The sequence below is a fragment of the Astyanax mexicanus genome, chromosome 5 (genome assembly GCF_023375975.1).
Source record: "Astyanax mexicanus isolate ESR-SI-001 chromosome 5, AstMex3_surface, whole genome shotgun sequence".
Lineage (NCBI taxonomy): Eukaryota > Metazoa > Chordata > Actinopteri > Characiformes > Acestrorhamphidae > Astyanax > Astyanax mexicanus.
Window position 1 is genome coordinate 24,749,211 of NC_064412.1, and position 21,756 is coordinate 24,770,966.

At 37.9% G+C, this 21,756-nt stretch overlaps 2 protein-coding genes across 4 annotated transcripts in view; one reads left to right on the forward strand and one right to left on the reverse strand.

Annotated features, from left to right (window-relative positions):
- pde4ba (phosphodiesterase 4B, cAMP-specific a) overlaps nucleotides 1–21,756 on the forward strand; it is a 343,053-nt gene that overhangs the window by 218,944 nt on the left and 102,353 nt on the right. Inside the window, exon 1 of one of the 3 annotated variants that reach the window (XM_049479227.1) lies at nucleotides 19,868–20,083. The exons of the other annotated variants lie outside the window; for them this stretch is intronic. Within the exon in view, the coding sequence (XP_049335184.1) occupies nucleotides 19,995–20,083 (89 nt within the window). The 5' untranslated portion in view covers nucleotides 19,868–19,994. Of the gene's footprint in view, nucleotides 1–19,867; nucleotides 20,084–21,756 lie in introns of those variants that run through there. 3 annotated transcript variants of the gene reach the window in all.
- LOC111195860 (G2/M phase-specific E3 ubiquitin-protein ligase-like) overlaps nucleotides 1–21,756 on the reverse strand; it is a 675,934-nt gene that overhangs the window by 162,156 nt on the left and 492,022 nt on the right. The gene's annotated exons all lie outside the window — the stretch shown is intronic.

The following is a 21,756-nucleotide window of genomic DNA, read 5'->3' on the forward strand; positions in this document are numbered from 1 at the left end:
TGTGAACACCGAGGAACTTGGTGTTATCCACAATTTCCACAGCAGAGCCGTTGATGTTCAGCGGGTGGTGGACACCTGGAGCTCTCCTGAAGTCAACAACCAGTTCATATTCATAAAGTTTTAAGAAGTTAATATTTGGTGGAATAACCCTAATTTAATCACAGTTTTCATGCATCTTGGCATGTTCTCCTCCACCAGTCTTACACACTGCTTTTGGATCTTTATGCTACTCCTGGTGCAAAAATTCAAGCAGTTCATCTTGTTTTGATTGTTTGTGATCATACATCTTCCTTTTGATTATATTCCAGAGGTTTTCAATTTGGTAAAATCAGAGAAACTCATCATTTTTAAGTGGTCTCTTGTTTTTCATTTATTCATTTTTATTTTTTTGGTTGCCCACCGCTGCAATATTATTGCCACCGCCGCTTTAGATTTTTCTGAAATGTCATGATGTCGCAATTACAACCCCTGCAGAGGGCTTTTAATTTGAAGAGTCTGGAGCAGTTTAGCTGTGATTGCTAACAGCAAGGTTAAATCCATGATGTGAACAGACGTAGCAGCTCACCACGACTGACTAACTGTTTTTTTCTGAGCTGGATTACTTGCTAAGTTTATGATAGACTGACTGAGTGTTCACACTGCCCTGTGGCTATTTGGGAGCCCTGCTATGTCTTTTTAGGTAACTCTGACTCCAAACTTTTTTTAATCCAGTGAAGTGCTGCCTCTGCTGAAAGAAATCCTAGAGGAAACACTGCAATATGACCTCCATTGATGAGTATTAGTGTTTTTTTTACATGCTTTTACGTCCAATTTTTTGTCCAAATTTTAGGTAAATTTATTTAGTTGCCAAATATTCAATGCATCCCCAAATTACACACTTCTTTCAGCTGCCCACATGCAAACAAACCCGCACATACACAATGTACATGCTAATACACTCGCCGTCCATTGTGTGCGGTATTGACGTTTATGTACGTTCCTGACTGCTCAAACTGATACTGTACACCGGCTGCAGAGAAGCCAGCTTTCACGTTGTCATGTCTACACACCAGATCATCTTACACTATGTATTGTCCCAGGGTTACAGGATATCTCAGTGAAAAGGAACTGTGTCAAGGTCTACAACAGAGCTGTCTGCTCTAGTAATTCAAGCAATCTGTACCGCAGACATAAGCAGACGTTGAGGCAGTAGAAGAGCAAATCCTCTCACACATGTTGAAACAGTAAAACCATGGTATGGATCCGGACGGAATCCAGCGTGGATGACTTAATTTCACACAGCGGATCAGCCTAATTGAAATCGTGCTGTACTTGGCCAGTGGGTATATATTTAATTAAAAGAGCCTTTAGAAAGATTTTAGCTTTTGAACTGTTAAATTTGCCATAATATACTGTATAGTGGCATATATAGAACATAGGGCCTACTGTATTGTGCATATTCTTTGCTGTCCAATGAAAAACATGTATCTTTACAGGCCAAAAAACAAATCTTCTCATTTTTAATGCGTTAGTGGAAGGTAATGTAAAATAGGAGTGTTAAACATAGTTTTAAAGCATTTTAATGGTCTTATTTGACCATTTAAGAATTATTTACACAGTGTTAACCTCCAGAGAAATCTCAATACCCAATACCAGGCATCACATCAGGGGGTTAAAGTGATATAACCCCCCAGGATTAAGCTGTGAAGCAGTGGAACTGCATTTTCTCGAATGGTGGAGCTCCATTCAGTACCTTTAAGATCAGTTGCTTTGGAGTGTCTTTTGTGAACCATATCTAATCAATAATAAGCCTCATAGCATATGTTCTAACATCTATTACAGGCCATGGGTTCTTAATCAGGGGATTGCAACCCCCAAGGGGGTGCTGATATCGTCCCCAAGTGGTTGTGAGGGAGATGCTACACTGTGTATGTGACTAAAACAACATGAATACATTTTTACATTCAAATTTTGCAAAATTGACCTTGTCATGTCAAACCAATGCTCACATATAAATCTGTACAATTCTTTGTATTGTACATCTGGTATGACTTTGCGAGCTCATTTTGTCCGTTATTTTTCCTACGGTCCCTAAAGTGAGATTGTGCCCCACACTTAGACAAAAGGGTCATAAACAGGATATCCAAAAGACAGAGGGCAAGGCAAAAAGTGGTAGTCTTAATACAAAAATAAGGTCAGAAAAGGCAAACAAACAATAGGAAGGGCAAGGCAAAAAAGGAGTCGCAACATGGAAAAACAACTAAAAGAAGTGCTTAGTAGAAGAGCTAGCAAGCTAGATTCAATTCCTGGCGAGGAAACAAAAGAAACAGGGGAATTATACAAGGTAGGCCAGGTGTGAGCAATCAGAAGTTCGGCAAGCGTGATTAGCAGAGTCAGGGAAGTCCGTTGAGTGAGCATGCTGGGAAATGGATTCTTCGTTGTGACAAATTTCAGTTCAAGTTCAGTCAAAAAAAATACCATCAAAAAGGTTATGATGAAACTGGCACTCATCAGGACTGCCCTAGGAAAGCAAGACCAAATGTTGACCACAGGGTAGTGAGTTAAGTATTACTGGGCAATATTATATCGTATACAATATATCGTGACACAGATATATCATGATATTAAAAATCCATATTGTGATAATAGGGCTGTTCTGTCTTAAAAGTAGTCTATTATTTACTGTGAAGCTTTAGGTGTATTTATTGTATAATTGTTTTAGTTTGCAGTTTATATGCATGCACTAAATATTCAGCAATATCATTTGCTGCATTATATTATTTTATGCTATATTATTTATTTTGCCACATTATGATTATTCTGTTATACTATTATACTATATTCCTGAAATGAATTAACTATTTTAGTTTTCCTATATTGCAAGTATATCGTTATCGCAAAAATACCCTGAAATATTGTGATATTATTTTAGAGCCATATCGCCCACCCCTACTGGGCAACATAATTAGAAACCTAAACAGGGGTAGCACAGTAAAAAAAAAAGGTTAAGAACCTCTGATCTAGAGTAAAAAAAAAAAGACTTCCCAGGATACTTTGCTGTAGCATAGGAGGGAAAACTGTCTGCTAATGCCTTGTTCGTTGAGCATGTGTCTACAAATATTTGGACAAGAGCTTGTGGTCAAAAGCAGAGTACTCAGTGTAGAAGGAGTGTCTGTAGTGTGTTTGGCAGATGCTCTTTAATGAAATCATTCTCATACACTATGAGAGCTGTTTGACATATGGTAGTAGGCACTTAACTGGGGCAAATCATTAGTCATTAATATGGATTGAAGTTACGCAGTCTTTTTCAGGCTCACGTCATAATTATATAAGCCTGTAAGAGTGAGATGTTAATGCTAGCTGAGATAAGGAGCTGGAGCTGTGAGTAAAAGGGCTTGAATGCTCCAGCATTAGGCCTGACTCCGTCACATGGGCTTGAATGGACGTCAGGCCCATCTGGCTTTCCGCGTTCAGCTGCTGGCCCTGGCCTTTTCTGACTTTTCACACAGCCTGAGGAAGACTGCCCAGTGAAAGAACTCTTCTCTAGCTTGTTATTGCTTCATGTGATACAGTGGCTCAAGTCAGGAGAACCTTGTGGTTTCATTAAGGTCCAGAATGGAGTGACACTTTGTGTTATAGACCATTCATTGTCAGCATATTGGTATTGATTTTTGGTGTCAGGCTAGATATGTTCCTATGGAAGCCCATTCCCGCCACCTACAAATAAAATAATAATCTAGCCCATTTTTTTAAAATTATTATTAGTAAATTGCTATCTAAATATTTTAAGATACTAAGTCATTATTTTGAGATATTAAATCATTATTTTAAGATACTAAGTCATTATTTTGACATACTATCTCATTATTTTGAGATACTAGGTCACGATGTTAAAATATAAAGTCATTATTTTAAGATAGGAAGTCATTGTGTTGAAATATCCCAAGATGTTGAGAAACTAACTAATTTTTTTGAAATACTGTCTCATTATTTTAAGATAGTAAGTAATTATTTCAAGATACTATATCATTATTTTGAGATACTAAGTCGTTATTTTGAGATATTAAATCATTATTTTAAGATACTGAGTCATTATTTTGAGATACTATCTCATTATTTTGATATAGTAGGTCATTATTTCAAGATACTATCTCATTATTTTGAGATATTAAATCATTATTTTAATATACTAAGTCATTGTTTTGAGATGCTCTCTCATTATTTTGATATAGTAGGTCATTATTTCAAGATACTATCTCATTATTTTGAGATACATTATTTTAAGGTATTTTAAGTAATTGTTTTGAGATATTACATTAATATTTTGAGATACTAAGTTATTATTTTAAGACACTATCTCAATATTTTGAGATACCAAGTCATTATTTTGAGATACTAAGTCATTATTTTGAGATAGCAGGTGTGTTTAGTTTTGGAAAAAATAAATATTTTTTTCAATTTCAAATTAATGAGATAGTATCTCAAAAGAATGACTTAATATCTCAAAATATTGAGATAGTATCTCAAAATAATTACTTACTATCTCAAAATAATGACTTACTTTCTTAAAATAATGAGATAGCAGTTTATTATTAATAATAAAAAATGTGCTGGATTATTTTTTTATTTTTTTAGGTGGCAGGAATGGGCTTCCACATGTTCCTGGTTCATTACAAGTGATGGTAAAATTGGTAAAGAATCATTGCATCATTGTGTAGTGCTTCTGTAATGTTCTGCATCATCTCTTAAGATGAAATGTGCCTTAATTTTAAAACATTTAAAACATTTTGTAACTCCATAGATCCATCTAGTGGTTGATCATTGAACTTGAGCATCTTATGACTGAGGAGCTTCATTTAGAGCTGCTGTAATCTTTATCTTGTGAAGATGATCTGATTGGCTCTGATGGTCGGCTAAAGCCTTGGATACACTTCACAACTTGTAAAGTCTGAGTAGATTATAAACAGACTGTAAATATTACACTATACTAGACTTGACTGAACCAATATAAAGCACACACTACCAGTGATGGCATAGTTACTTTGAAAAAGTAATCTGATTACTGAATACTCATTTAAAACGTAACTAAGCTACTTTGTGGATTACTTGATTTTAAAAGTCACTTTTAGGTTACTTTATTAGTTACTTTCAGCAGCTGCTGACAACACCCTTTCACCCGTACTAATACCCAAACTTTGGTTCTTTTCCAGCAGAAAGCTGAGCAGAAACTGGGTTAAAACAAAGTACTGTGCATTTATTGCTTCAGCATCTATGCGACTACACACCCACACTACAATTCCCAGAATACATTACATTTTGACGCATCCAGACGGACACTACAATGTCTTGGTGACTTGGATAAGTAACGTGGTGGACTTGGAAATAGTAATGTGTTAGAATACTCATTACTGAAAAAATGCTCAGATTAGAGTAACGTGACTCACATTACCTCACATTACCAAGCAAAAAACTGTTAAAAGATGTTGTTGGGTAAAGTCGTGGATTGGAGGTCAGCCAAAGACTTGGTGTGGCAGTAGAAATTGGAATAACATTTGTTTAAAATGTATTTATTTATTTCAGTAGTATGCATCTAGCACAATTTAATGTATGGATAATCTATGGATAGGCCATTTTATAGTGTCATTTTTGTTGTGCTAATATAGGCAGAAGACTTTTCAAGCTCTTTTTTAAAGGGTAATTGGGGTAATATAATGAAAGGCATGTAATAAAACTCCAGCTTAAGTTAGAGACATATCTGCTGATCTCCAGTTTTGTATTTGGATTAAAAATTGGCTTATATTGATACATATCTGTTCTAATTAATTGTCTATTTATCACCAATACACACATTTTCAACACTTCCAAGTTAGCCTTAAATCCATGGTTGAGCTTGACTAAACCACCACTGATTTTATCAGTTCATTTATTCAGTTGCACTGAACTTACTATAATAAAGTGAAAGCACAATTACCAACAGTATTGACAAGAGGAGCATCTGTACTGTCAGACTAAATATTTAGAGAATATTTACTGTTATCTCAGTATTTTATTATTAATTCTCAAAGGTTCTGACAGTGTTACTTTGTCATGTCTGGGACCTACAGAAACTAATAAAGCTGTGCACTGTGTCTCCTACATCACTTGTTTCACACTTGTAATTGCTTTCATATGTGATATCCCTTGATATAGGATTTGCTAATTGATATGGATAGCTTTTAAACAAGGTATTCTGCTCGTATAGTGTGATGTATCGTCTGAATCAGTGAGGAGCCTTCAAGCTCTTCATAATGAAGCTCTAGTGGTTTACAGAATTAGAACATACATACAGAATGATGTGTGTATTTAACCCTTGTGTGGTGTTCATATTTTTGTTACTCGTTTACTTTGTTACTTGTATTTAATTCAGCACAATTAAGCAATTTTACATTAAAATGCTTTACACATGCTTGCTTCACCTACATTGCAATATAAACAGCTTACATGGTTAATATTTGCCCTTTACCTTTCTTATGTTACATTTCTTTTAAAAAGTGCTACTCTTTTTTTATTAGTTTTTTTAATAAAATGTAAAAGAAAATGAATTAAACTGAAGATATGAGTAGAAAATTTGTTTAGTTTCAAATTTACAAATGAAGCAATGTTTATTAGCCCTTGGCCAAACATACTGTATGTAATATAAATGTGTGTGTGTGTGCTGCGGGGGGGGGGGGGGGGCGGGGGGGGGGGGGTGTACAGTGTGTGTTTATCGAAAATGTGTTTTGATATATGTTTTTCACAAAAAATGAGCCAATGCCAATGAGTTTGAGTTAGAAGAAAATTTTGTTTTTGTATCATTTGATGAAAAATGAAAACAGGTCCCACAGACCCGAACACCACACAAGGGTTAAACACTGCATGTATTAAAGGTCTCATTTCTGGTGCTCCTGTTTCAGGCTGTTTTAGTTCGATAGAGGAGTGGGTGGGGAAGAACGACAGGATTTTTACTCACTTGCTCATAAATATTCATGTCATGCAATCGTATCACATCTGATTGGTTAACAGCACTGTGACGCTCCCTCCACGTTCCTACAGTGGGTGGTCGCGAGCCAACGTGGGCGAGGGCATAAATCCTGTTTTCTTTTATTGGCAAATGCAGACAATGGAGGTAAAATAACAGTTTTACATGCATCTTGCATATGCAACTCAGATTGACCTATTGTATTTCAAAAAGAGCAATTACTAAATGCTTTCTTGCGAAATTACACCTTTAAAAGAACTAGCCTTATTCCAGTCCCAGTTTTGCTTAAAAAAAAAAGACCGGATGTTAGATGAGCAGATGTCAGATGTCATTAACCACTGACAGAATTATGGAGTGACAGTGGAATCAATCAATATTGCTTTGATTTAAAGTGAGGGAGACCAATTCCAGTCACTCTTGTTCATTTTTTAAGTTCTAGATAGGTCACTGATTGTAAATACATGCAGTAATTAACCAGGATACCAGCAGTTATAAGGAAACAGGAGCTGCAGCAACAACAAGGCATTGTTTTGCATTCAAGATTAAATGCATAGCTAATGTTTGAGCACAGGTCAGATTAGCTTGATTCTGTTGCCAATATTTCTCTAGATGAGCTGAGTTTGTGCATTTGCACACCTGTGTCAGCAATGGGTGCAACTTTAACTGTAAAAGTTCTACCACTTTTTGAGTTCTTTTTCAAAACATCTCTCCCCCTCTATTCTTGCCAGTTTCAGTCCATTTCAGAATGAGCCGTTTAAGGGCTCTGACACTTTTATGCAAATATGCTGTTGCTGGCCACACCTCAGTGCCTTATGCACAGTGTTTGAAAGACCAGCTGACCAAAGTGGTGGATCTTCAACTAATCTAGTGGGTGGGGCTGTGATGGTTCTATGCAAGTGTCTTTATTTTGACATCAGAATAAGGGAACAATCCAAACGGCTCATAGAAGCATATGACTCCTGGCATTAAAATCTTTCAGCTGATCTACAGAAAACTGGATGGATGTTTTTTTTGTTTTTTTTTTTTGTTTTTTTTTGCGCTTGGAGTGTTTATAGAGGCATAATATATCCCCTTTAAAGCAGCTGAATGCAGCCATTTGAGTGTGTCCACAAATTATTTGACATTTAGTGACAGTTTCCTGGACATAAATTGAGCCTTGCGATATGCTATATTTTTCATGTTATGAAAATTCTATGTATTTTATCATTTAAAATTGATTACATCAATTTTAATGCTCATAATAAATTCCACCTTATACGCATAGGTCAGGCATATATGTAATGTTCACATTCATTCCTCCTGGGTTCTGCAGGGAGCTGTTACTTCCGTCCAGCTGAGACTATGTTATTTAATATGTCGTGACTTCATGCTCTTCAGGCTGACTCCGCAGAGCCCTGCTGAAACCTACAGGCAACACACTAGCAGCGCTCGGACAAAGCCACCACAGGAACACCAGAAAAATCTCCAGAGGACCTGCAGTCACGTCATATTACTGTTCCAGAGCTAGCTGGTTCCATTTCCTGTGAAATAGTCATCCCTTATTTCTACTGGTTTCAGAGCCCAACAGTTACACCAACTGATTTACTGATCCTAGACCTGAGTCAAACACCTCAAAATGCATGGCATGATATAAAGCACTGAAAAAATAACAAGAGACCACTTAAAAATGATGAGTTTCTTTGATTTTACCGAATTGAAAACATCTGGAATATAATCTAGAGGAAGATGGATGATCACAAGCCATCAAACCAAGCTGAACTGCTTGAATTTTTGCAGCAGGAGTGGTATAAAGTTATCCAAAAAAACAGTGTGTAAGACTGGTGAAGGAGAACATGCCAAGATACACGAAAACTGTGAATAAAAGCCAGGGTTATTCCACCCAATATTGATTTCTAAACTCTCTCTGGGTGCATGAAAGGAGCTCTCTTCTCCATCGCTCCCAAATTGATGGTAGTCAGCACAGGCATCTGTTAGCTGATGTATTAGAACTGGGAAGCTTTGCTTCTCACAGAATGCGCCAGGTTTCCAGTAAAACTACATCAGTGAGGTGTTAGATGAGGTGTGTGCTAGTCTTCACCCTTCTGGTGATGGAATATTACTAGTGATAGGGGGAGTCCTAATGAGTGGGAGGGGTAATTGGCCTTCCAAAATATGGAAAAAATGTGTCTTAATTAATAATAAATAATAAAAAAATATTTACAGAACAGCCCTATCATTTTCATTTGTGCAGTGTTTTTAGTTTTTAGAGTCCATGTACTCTTTTTTCCAAGCGACTATGAGCGGGAGGTCGCAGGTTTGAACCCCCGCTCATGCAGCTTCGCCATCAAGCTGCCAGCGCTCAGAGGGAGCACAATTGGCCCTGCTCCCTCCGGGTGGGTAGATGGCGCTCTCTCTCCACATCACTCCTAGGGTGGTGTCTGCAGCATAGGGCCATCTGTGAGCTGATGTATCGGAACCGAGTCGCTGTGCTTTCCTCCGAGCACGCTGTGATGCTGCTCTGCAATGCTGTGTGATGGGGGGAGTCCTAATGAGTGGGTTGGGTATTTGGCCGTGTAAATTGGGCAGAAAATGGGAAAAAAATTGAATTTTATAATGATCAATTTGAACCTGGCACTTTTGGGCATCTCCTCCTGCATTTGAACCTGTTTGCTTTCTTTTTTATTTGGAAGCTTTCCAATTTATCTTGGATATCTGGACTGGGCTAAATCCCAAATAATAAGGGTAAGGTGGGTAAACAAGTCTATGTGTAGGAGCTACAACACCACACTCTGTATGACTGGATCAGTGGTCTGTTGGTCACTGTAGTTGTGTGGCACAGTTGTCATTCCCAAACTAACAAACACACACACACAGAGCTTAATTTACAATGGTATTAATCTGCCCAGTGATCTAATTTGCTTTGTTCCTGTGAAAAATTTGACCTAAACTCGATTGGTTTACAGATTGGTGGAACCCCCCCCCCCCCCCCCCCCCTCTCTCTCTCCCCTCTCTCCTCGGTTGCAGTGTTAGGTGTGTATAGGGGCTGAGAGTAGTTGAGCGGTGCAGTTCTCTCCCAGTTAAGTAAGCTTTTTCCCTTAACACTGAATCTCTCAGACGTGCACTCAGCCCAGCACTGGAGGATGACTAATAGGGCTGCATTTACAATGATTCAGGCAGGATTCTTTTTATCTCTCTCTCTCCTTCTCTCTCTCTCTCTCTTTCTCAGTCTCTCTGTATCTCTTTGTCTTTAATACAGATACTTATTCTCGTATCTTTGACTGTGAAAAGTCATGCAGTCAAAAAGTTGTCATCATGTGAGGCTTTATTCTGCTAGAAAGAAATGACTCACAGATGAACCCTCTCTCTTTTTCTCTCTCTCTCTCTCTCTTTCTCTTTTACACTCATTGGATTTGTTACTTGGCTTTGCTTCAGTCTTGGTGTGCAGCTGTTTGCTGTTGGAGGCACAACTGATGAACAGTAGGGATGACATTTTTTAACCAAAACCGAACAAAATGACAAATTTGCTTGAAGATCGAATACTGAATACCAAATACAGAATCCAATTTTTTATGGGATTTCATCATTTTCGCAACTGTGATTTAAATAGCCTAATTATAGCAATTTATTTTGTTGTAATGGTACAGTAAGTACCCAGTATTTAACAGGTTAATTGTCAGTAAGTAATAGTAATTTAATGGTACACACTTAGTAAGGCAGTACTAACTACATAAAAAACTACCAGGTATGCACAACATTACTTTCTTGAATTATTTACTTCATATTGATGATATTTAAAACGCAGGACTTAAAAATAATTGTGTGTACATATTTTGCAAGTACACAGTAACTGATTCACAACCAGATATGTGTGGCAGTACTGTGCAGTTCTTTACAACAGTATGTATTATTATTTATCAGCTTATTTCTAAGCCATTGCTGACTTATTCATCATCATCTGATTTCATGAGATTCCTTTAATTCTCTCGAAAATTTAAGCTCACTATTAAAATCAGTAAGTTTAGTTATTCTATCGAGCACTGTATGTGCTTTTTGTGTCATTTTTGGCCAAATAATTTAATTTGTGGAATATTCTACTCATCCTTAAGAATTAAATGTAGCACAAAAAGTAAGGAAATTTGTGTTTGGTAGGTTTGGTATTTCTTTGTTATATCAATGTTTCTTGGTTTTAAATCGTATATTGTTGGAAAGTCTATTAAGTGCCTTTTTAAACGGTTAGGAACATCTCTGACATTCCCCGTTATATGAAATTTGGTCTTCGGTTTGAGGATACTGGTACTAGGGCACTATGGAGTAAATTTTGTGCCAAAAGTTTTACACAAAAAATAAAGTCCGCAAGCAAAATTTGAAGAATCAAAAGGAAAAATGTATGTTGCAAATTCAAAAGAGAAAAAAATATAGCAAATATATATGTATAAATATACTTTGTTACTTTATTATCCTTTGCAGGTATTTGAAAATTATTATTATTATTATTATTTTTTTATTTAGCTGCTGAATATTTTTGCTTCTGGAATCTCTTGTTTGCTTCTGCTTCATATTTTGCTTATGAGTTTTGGCACAGTGGGTGAGGCTTTAGAAGAAGGTGTTCCCCTTGAATTTCCGTTGGTTACCTGATTATGGACTCAAAAAGAGGACCGCCTTCTTCTTCGAGTTCAAGGGAAACGCATTATTCTAAGCCTCACCCACCCTTGAAAACTGTGCCAAAACTCAGAAGCCATATATATATATATATATATATATATATATATATATATATATATATATATATATATATATATATATATATATATATATATCGATATTTGCTATATTGTTTTCTCTTTTGAATTTTCAGCATACACTTTTTTTTCACTTTTGATTGTGGATTTTATTTTTTAGTGTCCGTAGCAACAGTAAAATAAGCTGTTTGGCAGTGGCAGAAAAAAAATTGGCAAATCTTTCGAGGGCACAACTCACATACTCAGCTCTGCTGCTCATTCTACAAATGCGTCTTCCTTACAAATATGGCAAAATTTTTAAGAAATGAACAGGATTTTCAACTGAATAAGATGTGCTGCCAAGAAGCATTGTTTCAACAAAGAAATGCCAAATCGTTCCTTACTTTTTGTGCTATGTATTAGTTTGCATTAAGGTTCTACAGGTGTGCAGGTTACAGGGATTTGGGGTTGTCTGCCTGAGTTTAACCAGCAGCAGCTAGTTAAGCACTGATGACGCACTGCATATAATTCACCTTTAATCCAGCGCTAATCACATGCAGTATTATTTGAGCTGGATTCAGCAGCCAGGTGGAACACAAGTCAAATTAATCATGAAATATTCAGAGGCTGGCTAAGCAGAGAGACGCTGGAGACTCCCTGCCTTCCTGGTGAACAGTTAAAGGCTATACTGTACATATATGTCTCCTTTGTGGCTTAGACCAGGGGTGTCCAAACTACGGCCCGCGGGCCATTTGCGGCCCGTTTCCTTTTTTGGAGCCGCCCGCGAGGTATTTTAGAAATAGAATGAAAGTTGGCCTGCTGTTAAGCAGGTTTTTATAATGTGAGATTCAAAGTTTGAACGCTAGGTGTCAGAAACGGGCCAAAGAGTTTAAAAGCGGAGAGGGTGCGCAGTTGTAGCGCAGAAAAAAACGAGCCAAAGAGTCTAAAAGCGGAGAGGGTGCGCAGTTGTAGCGCAGAAAAAATGGGCCAAAGAGTCTAAAAGTGGCGAGAGTGAAGTTGTAGCGCAGAAAAAAACGAGCCAAAGAGTCTAAAAGCAGAGAGGCTGCGCAGTTGTAGCGCAGAAAAAAACGGGCCAAAGAGTCTAAAAGCGGAGAGGGTGCTCACTTGTAGCGCAAAAAAAACGGGCCAAAGAGTCTAAACGTTGCGTAATTAAGGAGTTTAATATTAAGAGACATCATGAAATGAAACATCAATTTGAAAAATCTTAGTTTACACAACACTGTCAAAGATAGATAAAGATAATAAGTCAAGAAAATTATGTGTAAATGAAAGTAATCAGGAAAATGTATTATTTAAATTGGTATATTTCATTATTTGAGTCTGTGGCCCATGACTTCAAATATGTTTCTCCTTCTGGCCCCCAACAAAAAAAGTTTAGACACCCTTGGCTTAGACTAATGATGGTCTCTCACCAGTGGTCTATTTCTGAATACAGAAGCGCTCCTGACTGGGAAGTGTTTGGGTTTTGGACCACCTTTATCCTATGTGTAACCCTGGACACCACTCTGTCTGATATACTTGCACCAAGTTCACATTCATTGCAGTTTTGGTTGATAATGGACTATTGTCATAATAAAGATGTGAGTGTGAAGAATATTTTAAAGGTTAAAATAATTTTCAGTTGATTAATAGGCACCCAGTTGATATCTTGTCAACAGTAAATTGTGCATGGACCCCTAATGTAAGTGAGGCTCATAAGATGAAGAGTGAGAGGAAATAAAAAGACGGAGTTTGTATTAATAGTGCTTGATCTGATTAGCTTATTCATATTTTAAATCATTTGTATTAATATAAATGATTTAATTGCCACATTCTCATCAGTTCTACATTAAACAGTAATTAATGATTATATGTATAAGTTGAATGAGTGTGATAATGGAAAGCTTTGAATCAATCCCTTTATTTGTTCTCTGCTGCCATCTAGTGGAGAGTCTGGATATTTCATTTTCTTACAATCACTTTTGCCTTTACACCTGTTACTCAGATAACAACTTTGCACATCTTGACCTTTTCTCAGTCTGCTTTATGTCAACAGCAGTGCTCAACTTGTGCTTAACAGGTAAAAGTTAAGTACCTGAATTGCTTGAAAGTCAGTTCTAAATATTTTAAGTTAAACTTTAAAGTGACCTCAAGTGCAGTTGCAAAGACCATCAAAAACTTGGTGAACTTGATGAAACTGGCTCTCATCAGAACTGTTACTGAATGACTGACACAGTAATTGTCTATAATAGAAGCTGCTTGAGTCGCTTGCTCAGTTGACTTTCCCTTCCTGTTGCTAGCGCTAGCGGTTAGCTGCTAATGATAATATTGCTGAACTCAGCCTCAGTGGAAATCTGGAAATCTAGGGTTACTGTAAATAAACAGAGCTTAAATAAGCTTTAATCACCCAAATAAACATTTTTTTTCAGGAGCGAAATCTTTGTAGATTAACATCCAGCACTCGTTTGACTTTGAAAGCAATTACAGTGTTGTTTACTTTAATTTAGCCACCCAGCGGCGTGACCTGCTGAATTAGAAAGAAAACATGGGGCGCCGAGTGGTCCAGCGGTCTAATGTGCTGCCACTATGAGCGGGAGGTCGCAGGTTCGAACTCCCGCTCATGCAGCTCCCGATGCTTAGAGGGAGCAAATTGGCTCTGCTCCCTCTGGGGTGGGTAGATGGCGCTCTCTCCCCATCACACTTAAGGTGGCGCTGGGCGGCTGTGAGCGGATGAATCGGAACCTGGCCGCTGTGCTTTCCTCAGAGCGCGCTGGCTGCTCAGGCAATGATTCATCAGCAGCAGCTCGAAAAAAGGGGTGATTGACTTCACACGTGTCGGAGGAGGCGTGTGCTCATCCACATCCTCCAAGGGTCACGGGCGTCACAGGTGATGGGGACGCACAAAGGGGTGGGACAATTGGATATCCAAATTGGGAGAAAATGGGGAAAAAATCAGAAATAAAATTATAAAAAAAAAAGAAAGAAAACATGGCGACACCCCTATTCCTTACTAGTGTCACGTAATGCGCCTTATGATCCTTATAATATTAAAATAGAACAGAACATAGACGGTTATTGATAGTGATTATTACGGTTATTGGTTATTGATTATAATCTGGTGCACCTTAGAGTGTGCAAAAATACAGGGTTTTACTTAATGTAAGTAAATGTATTTTTAATTTAAATGGGTTGTTCATGAATATTTGGACATATATGGTCCAAAGCCTAGTCCTGAACTCCTCAGCATTCTGAATGGAGAAAAATCCCATCCTGTGAAATTGACCCATAGTGTGTGTGTTTTTATATGACATTTTAATAACATTTTTTATTCACATATTTAGACATAAAAAACAGATATGAGTTGAAGGGCAATGTATCTGAACTGAGCTATAATGAATAAATGCACCGCTGTCAGAAACACACACTCACACATGCATGTAGGCACAGTGAGCCATAGAAGTGAAAGCTGCACCTGTGCCACCCCAAAGGTGCTCGTTACACGTGAAGTGAGTTGATATGAATCTAATATGTAACTATTGTGTTTCTATCAGTCTCTCTCTCCATCTCTGTCTCTCTCTCTGTCTGTCTGTCTGTAGTCATAAAGTGACAGATGAATGGATGTGATTGGGTTGGGTCGTCACTCAGCTTTCGTCTGCAGTTGTTCCAGAGCAGCATGAAAAGCAGCTTTTTTCCCCGCACTCACAGCAGCTCAGCATTGTTCCCTTCTGAATCATATTCTCTATGTGCTCCAGCCTGTTTGGCTCAGCTCCACTCTTATTGTTTTCTTTTAGCCGTGTGACGTGTGGTTTTAAGCACTCTGACTGAATAGAGCGTCTGTTCTACCTGTGGATCCACTGACGCTTTTCTTTTAAGACACTGGCTCGCGTTAGTGGATCACTCTACATACCAAAGCCAATCATTTCTCAGTGTCTGCTCTACACCTGAGAAGATGACAAGAAATCTGATCTCTGACCACTTAAGACCAGTAGAGTGGAATTGTGGGCGGATGCTGATATCTGATATTGTCACGTACCAGGTCTGCTGCTCACAGCTACTATAAGCACATGTAAAATGGCATTATTCTATCACTTTTTATCATTGTTACATAGTATTAGAATTACATAAAATACATTGTATTTAATATGCTGTTACTGTTGCTAATTAAATAAACATACAGCTATGGAAAAAATAAGAGACCACTTAAAAAGTATGAGTTTCTTTGATTTTACCAAATTGAAAACCTCTGGAATATAATCAAGAGGAAGATGGATGATCACAATTGCTTGGATTTTTGCACCAGGAGTGGCATAAAGTTATCCAAAAGCAGTGTGTAAGACTAGTGGAGGAGAACATGCCAAGATGCATAAAAAAACTGATTAAAAACAGGGTTTTTCTTCCAAATATTAAATACTGACTTCTTAAAACTGTATGAATATGATCTTGTTTTCTTTCATTATTTGAGGTCTGATAGCTCTGCATCTTTTTTGTTATTTTAGCCATTTCTCATTTTCTGCAAATAAATGCAGAATGCAAATAAAATAATTGGAATACCTGGATACCTATAGTACCTAGCATTAAAATATTGTTTATATTTTAATGCATAATATAATTTATTTTATAAGGATACCAATGCAATGAATATACCATAGGTCATTTCGTGCAGTAGTCCAGTAGTCCCTTTTTCTGAAAAAAAAAAAAAAAAAAAAAAAAAAAAAAGAACGCTTATTGTGGTGTCACAATTAGAAAACCACATAGAACCACACACTCGGTCAGTTGAAGATCCACCATTTCAGTCATTTTGGTTGAGAATCTCAGACAGTACACAGCAGAATTAGCCAGCAGACTTCGTCTGATGGAGGAATCTGTACTTACTGTTCTTCATACTGTTTTCTAGATGGTTGCTGTGGTGTTGTCATCCAATTGCTTTGTGGTTGCTGGGTGGTACTGTAATGTTGATTAGGGGTGCACAAAATGAATGTGGAAAAAATGTGTTAGATATTCCACTCTTCAGCACTTGACTTAAATGCACTGCTGTTTCCCAGGATAAAAAAGTAGTTTAGTCTGGGGGTTCACTGTGGACCTCTAACTCACAATACAATTTATCTTACAGCCCTATTGTTGATAGGTGGTTGCTGTTTTTTTGCATAGTTGGTGTTGCTTGGTGATGTCTAGGCAGATGTTGTGGAGTACTATCATTGTGTGGGTGTTACTACTGCACAAACATTTGCATCCTTTTCATTCCTTATACAGCTCTGGTAAAAATGAAGAGACCACTTCAGTTTCTGAATCAGTTTCTCTGATTTCGCTATTTATAGGTAAATGTTTGAGTGAAATAAACATTGTTGTTTTATTCTATAAACTACGGACAACATTTCTCCAAAGGTACAAAATATGGTCATTTAGAGCATTTGTTTGCAGAAAATGAGAAATGGCTGAAATAACAAAAATGATGCAGAGCTTTCAGACCTCAAATAATGCAAAGAAAACACGTTTATATTCATAAAGTTTGAATAAGTTCAGAAATCAATATTTGGTGGAATAACCCTGGTTTTTAATTACAGATTTCATGCATCTTGGCATGTGCTCCTCCACCAGTCTTACACACTGCTTTTGGATAACTTTATCCAAAGGCCTGGTGTAAACATTCAAGCAGTTGAGCTTGGCTTGATGGATTGTGATCATCCATCTTCCTCTTGATTACATTTCAGAGGTTTTCAATTTGGTAAAATCAAAGAAACTGTATGTTACTGTATGTTGCTATGTAGAAACTGCTCATTTGATCAAAAACGCTACATTAAGCTATTATAAGATCGAATGTCACAATCAGAAAAAGGTAACACAATGCCACTTTTTTATTTTTGATACTGATACCAAAACCAATACCATCTTAACAACACATGATTGGTTAATGATTGATATTAGGGGAGTTACACAGCTACAAAATATCATTACTTTCTGAGCTATTTCAGGCAAGATTTGGTACAGGATTGGACATGATCCAGCATTTTTTTTATATTGAAAATAAACATCAATACCCATTCATACTGACATGCCGTGCCTTGTTTTCTTCAAGGCCAAGCGATACTGAAGATACCATATACAACTATATAAACCACATAAAGTACCATACATTATTGCTTATACTGTACTGTACTTAATAAATCAACTGCCTTGCAACTCCCCATCAACCACTAAGCAGCTTTATATCATCCACAGAGCACTAAAAACTCATTTTCAACATTAGAGCAACCACTTAGCAACTTTTTCTGTGTCTTGTCTGCAATGATAATGATTCATATCAGTTGATTCATGACAGTTGATGACTTACAAAGGCTTAACAAAGTGAATCTTTCTGTGAGTGTCTGCTGGTTACTTTAGAACAGAGGCTCCCATTGAGATAATATATCTGAGCGCTAATTCCTGGTCAGAAACCCAGAGTAATAGTAAGTGTCGGTGGTAATCCTGCAGCTGCAGACCGAGCCGCCTTTACCTCATCATCCACTGAATGACGTAACTCACAGACTTACAGAGGCATAACTATGCCTGGAATGTTTTTGTATTCTCAATAAAAGGACCACACACACACACACACACAGACTATTAGTGCTGTGGTATTAATGTATTACTGAGCAGTGTGTGTTCAGCAGGGTGGATTTCTCAGTTTCTCTTCCCGTTTAGAGCTGGACTGAAACAGGCTTCCACTCTGTTGAGTTAGATTGTCGTTATTGTTACAGTTTTCATACTGTTTCATTCATGTATACTCATTCAATGTATGAGCAATATGTTTTATTTGAAAGCTGTGTAAAAAACAAACAGTACAACAGCAATACAAGAGATAGGCAGGAAACCCACACACACAGGGATATGCTAGTAACTAGATGCCTTAAGAACACACATGGAAGCTGATCATAGAGGTCTCGAGGTATACTTGCTGTTACTCCAGTTATTGGTGTATAAATATACTGCTGGTACATTGCTGCACATGTTACTAGGGGATTCGACTGGAGGGCAGACCAGAGAATACTATTAAGACTATTAAAAATATCTGACTTCATCACACAGCTGTTGTTTCTAATTATTTGAAATTGTATCATGTTAATCTAGTGGTTAATTACAGTAAACTGATGGTTTAAGAACCTGACCTGCTGAACTGTGTGGTTGTCTTAAAAGGAAAAATTATTAATTAATTAATTATTAATATTAAAAGTTTTTAATTAGATTTTTTTATGCTCATACTCTAGCGTTTAGTTAAAACAAGTAATTTACTATGTTTTCTGTTAGTCAGTTGAAAGAGTTTGGTGTTAGGAATCACATGCTTCCATGAGCCATATAAATGGCTCCCTTATTGTTACGTCACAACTAGGAAACGCGCATAGAACCACCCACTAGATCAGTTGAGGATCCACCATTTAAGTAATTTTGGTTAAGCACCTCAGCCAGCAGGGAGGGATCTGCAACCACTGTCCGTGGCATGTCAGCAGATGAGGGGGATATAAGTCCAAAATTAGTTTGTATTTCTGTCGCAGGTAGTGTGGTAAATGCTCAGTGTAAATATTCTGGAAAGGACTGAAACTGAGAAGAATTGAGCTGGTGAGATTTCTTTATGTGAAAGTGATTTTGTGCAAATAGCGTTTCTAACTTAAACTTGTAAAAAAAAAAGGTCCCATTTAATAAAGAGTAACAATTCATCTTTTTGCTTAGACTTTTTTATAACTACTGACTGACTAAATGCTGACTTTACATCAGTTTGATTCAGTTTTGAGTCATTTAGTGTATCATTCCTTTTTTTTTATTCAGTATCAATACAAGCAGATATTTAATTAGAACTTTTTAACTATAACATTTTTTTTTATAATTACAGAAACTTCTTATATAGTATACAGCAATACATCCTATCAAATAGGTTTCAAAGCAAATAACCACCCAGAATGATTCTGCTCTATAACAGCCTTTTATCCCTCCTTTAGTTCTCAAATTATTCTCATACATTCTACTGAAACCCTGTTTGTCATTAGTGACAATACACCACAACACAACAAACTCCAGGCCAGTGATCCTCTCCAGGTTTTTCCTGCAGCCCTGTACAGAGGCCCACGGTGCAGCTAGACTTTTGGAGGAAGTGCCTGCGCCGTGGAGCTCAGTTCAGTCAGTGGGAGGGGACAAGAGAGCCACAGCCAGAGTGTGTTGTGTGAGTGAGTAGAGAGAGTTGTGAGTGTGTGTATGAGTAGAGAGCGTCATGCAGGGTCAGTGCTGCTAGTGTTTTCCACACACTGCAGTGGGGTGTGTGTGTGTGTGAGTGTGAGAGTGTGTGTCCCGGGGCAATGTACCGCAGGTCCCCCTGCTATAAGAGCAGGGTCCACTTTGACTTCAGTGAAGAGGTGATCAAGAAGCTTCATGCATCTACACTCAGGTCAGACCTCCAGTGCTCTTTATTACTTTCTCTCTCTCTCCCTCTCTCTCTCTCTCTCTCTCTCTCTCTCTCTCTCTTTCAGTCTGTCTCTCTTTGTAACTGTCTCATTTACATGTTTGTCTCTCCCTCTCACGCTGCCTCTCTTCCTTTTGAGTTCCCACAGCTTCACATCCTCGTCTTCCATTCTTTACTCTTCCCTTCACAGCTCTGAAGCAACATCTGCTGCCTTCTTCTGACTGTATACTATGCACGAGTGATCCATCAACTTCTCACACCTGTGTTTGCTTCTCCTCCGTTTACCTGTCTTGTAATCCCTGGCTCCACCCCCTTTTTCTCCCTCCCTCCCACCCCTCTCTCTCTCTATCTATCTCTCTTTATTCGTGTCTCTGTCTATCTCACACCTATGCTTTTTTTTGCTATGATCATGCCCACAGTGATACTTTTGTGGTTAGTCTAAACGCAGCATGTGCGTAAGAGCAGAGCAGTTGTAGCACAGTTCTCACTCAGTACTGTATTGACAGTAATGTCAGTATTGTTGGCGTCACGCTCTACACTTCAGTTCACTAGTTTCAATTCCTTTACCCACTTTCAGAGATGCCTCAACAGTGAAAACACTTGCTGCTGGAAGCCAGATGATCGGCCAGATTGCATTGTACATTATAGTGCTTCAGTTCCAGGCTGTGGAAAATTGCTCAGGGAGTTCACTGTTACTAAACTTAGTATCAAAAACAGAGCATTCAAAACGGATTGTGTTTTGCCCTAATTGGCAGCAGGAACGTTTGTTTCTAAGCTGCATTGTGCTGAAACCTGGCTCTCCAATAGAAGTCCTTGCAGATGTTATTGTGCATACAGCAGTAAGGACTGTAGTGTGTAGAACGACCACCTACCCAAATAACGCCTATGCCAATCCACTGGTTGGTGTGGTGCAATGGATAACACCACCACCTGCTAGTGGGCTACCACATATACTCTGTGGTGGTCCCTGTGAGGTCCTGACTATTGATAAACAGGATAAAATGAGGATGAAAAGCATTATGGCAGCCCCAAATCCACCAAATTTCAGTCTGTAGTCTATAATACATGGTGGGTTACTGCTCTGATGGGGCAGGCAGCAGGAAACTCTAATGGTGTTCCATTCGTGTCAGATATATGTATCATATAACTTATATCCAGCTGTATTGCAGTGTTACATTTATATTATATTCATTGTATTGTATTGTAATTCAAAGTGTACAAAGTTTGCAAAGTTAATTCTCACATTTCCAACATGCATGTTTTATAGGCTGTAGTACTTCTGTAGTTTTGTAGTTCTTCTATGTCACTGCTGGACTGAGAATATCCCCCATCAGCATGCTGTGGGCTGCACCCTGTGGGCAGCGTCCTGTGACCACTGATAAAGAAGTAGAGGATGAGAGGATGAACAACACAAACTGTGCAGCAGAAGATTAGCCCCTGTCTCTGACTTTGCATTATCTACAAGATCGAGCCGCTGCTGGAGGCAATAGTGTCCAGTGTAGAGTGGACAGTGAGTGAACACTGCGTTTAAAACTCCACCAGCACTGCTGTGTCTGATTCATTTATAGCAACATAATGCTAACACACTGACACAATCATACAGTAAAAAAGCACTATGCTAGTGTCACAGCTGAAATGCTATAAACGTTAAAATAATA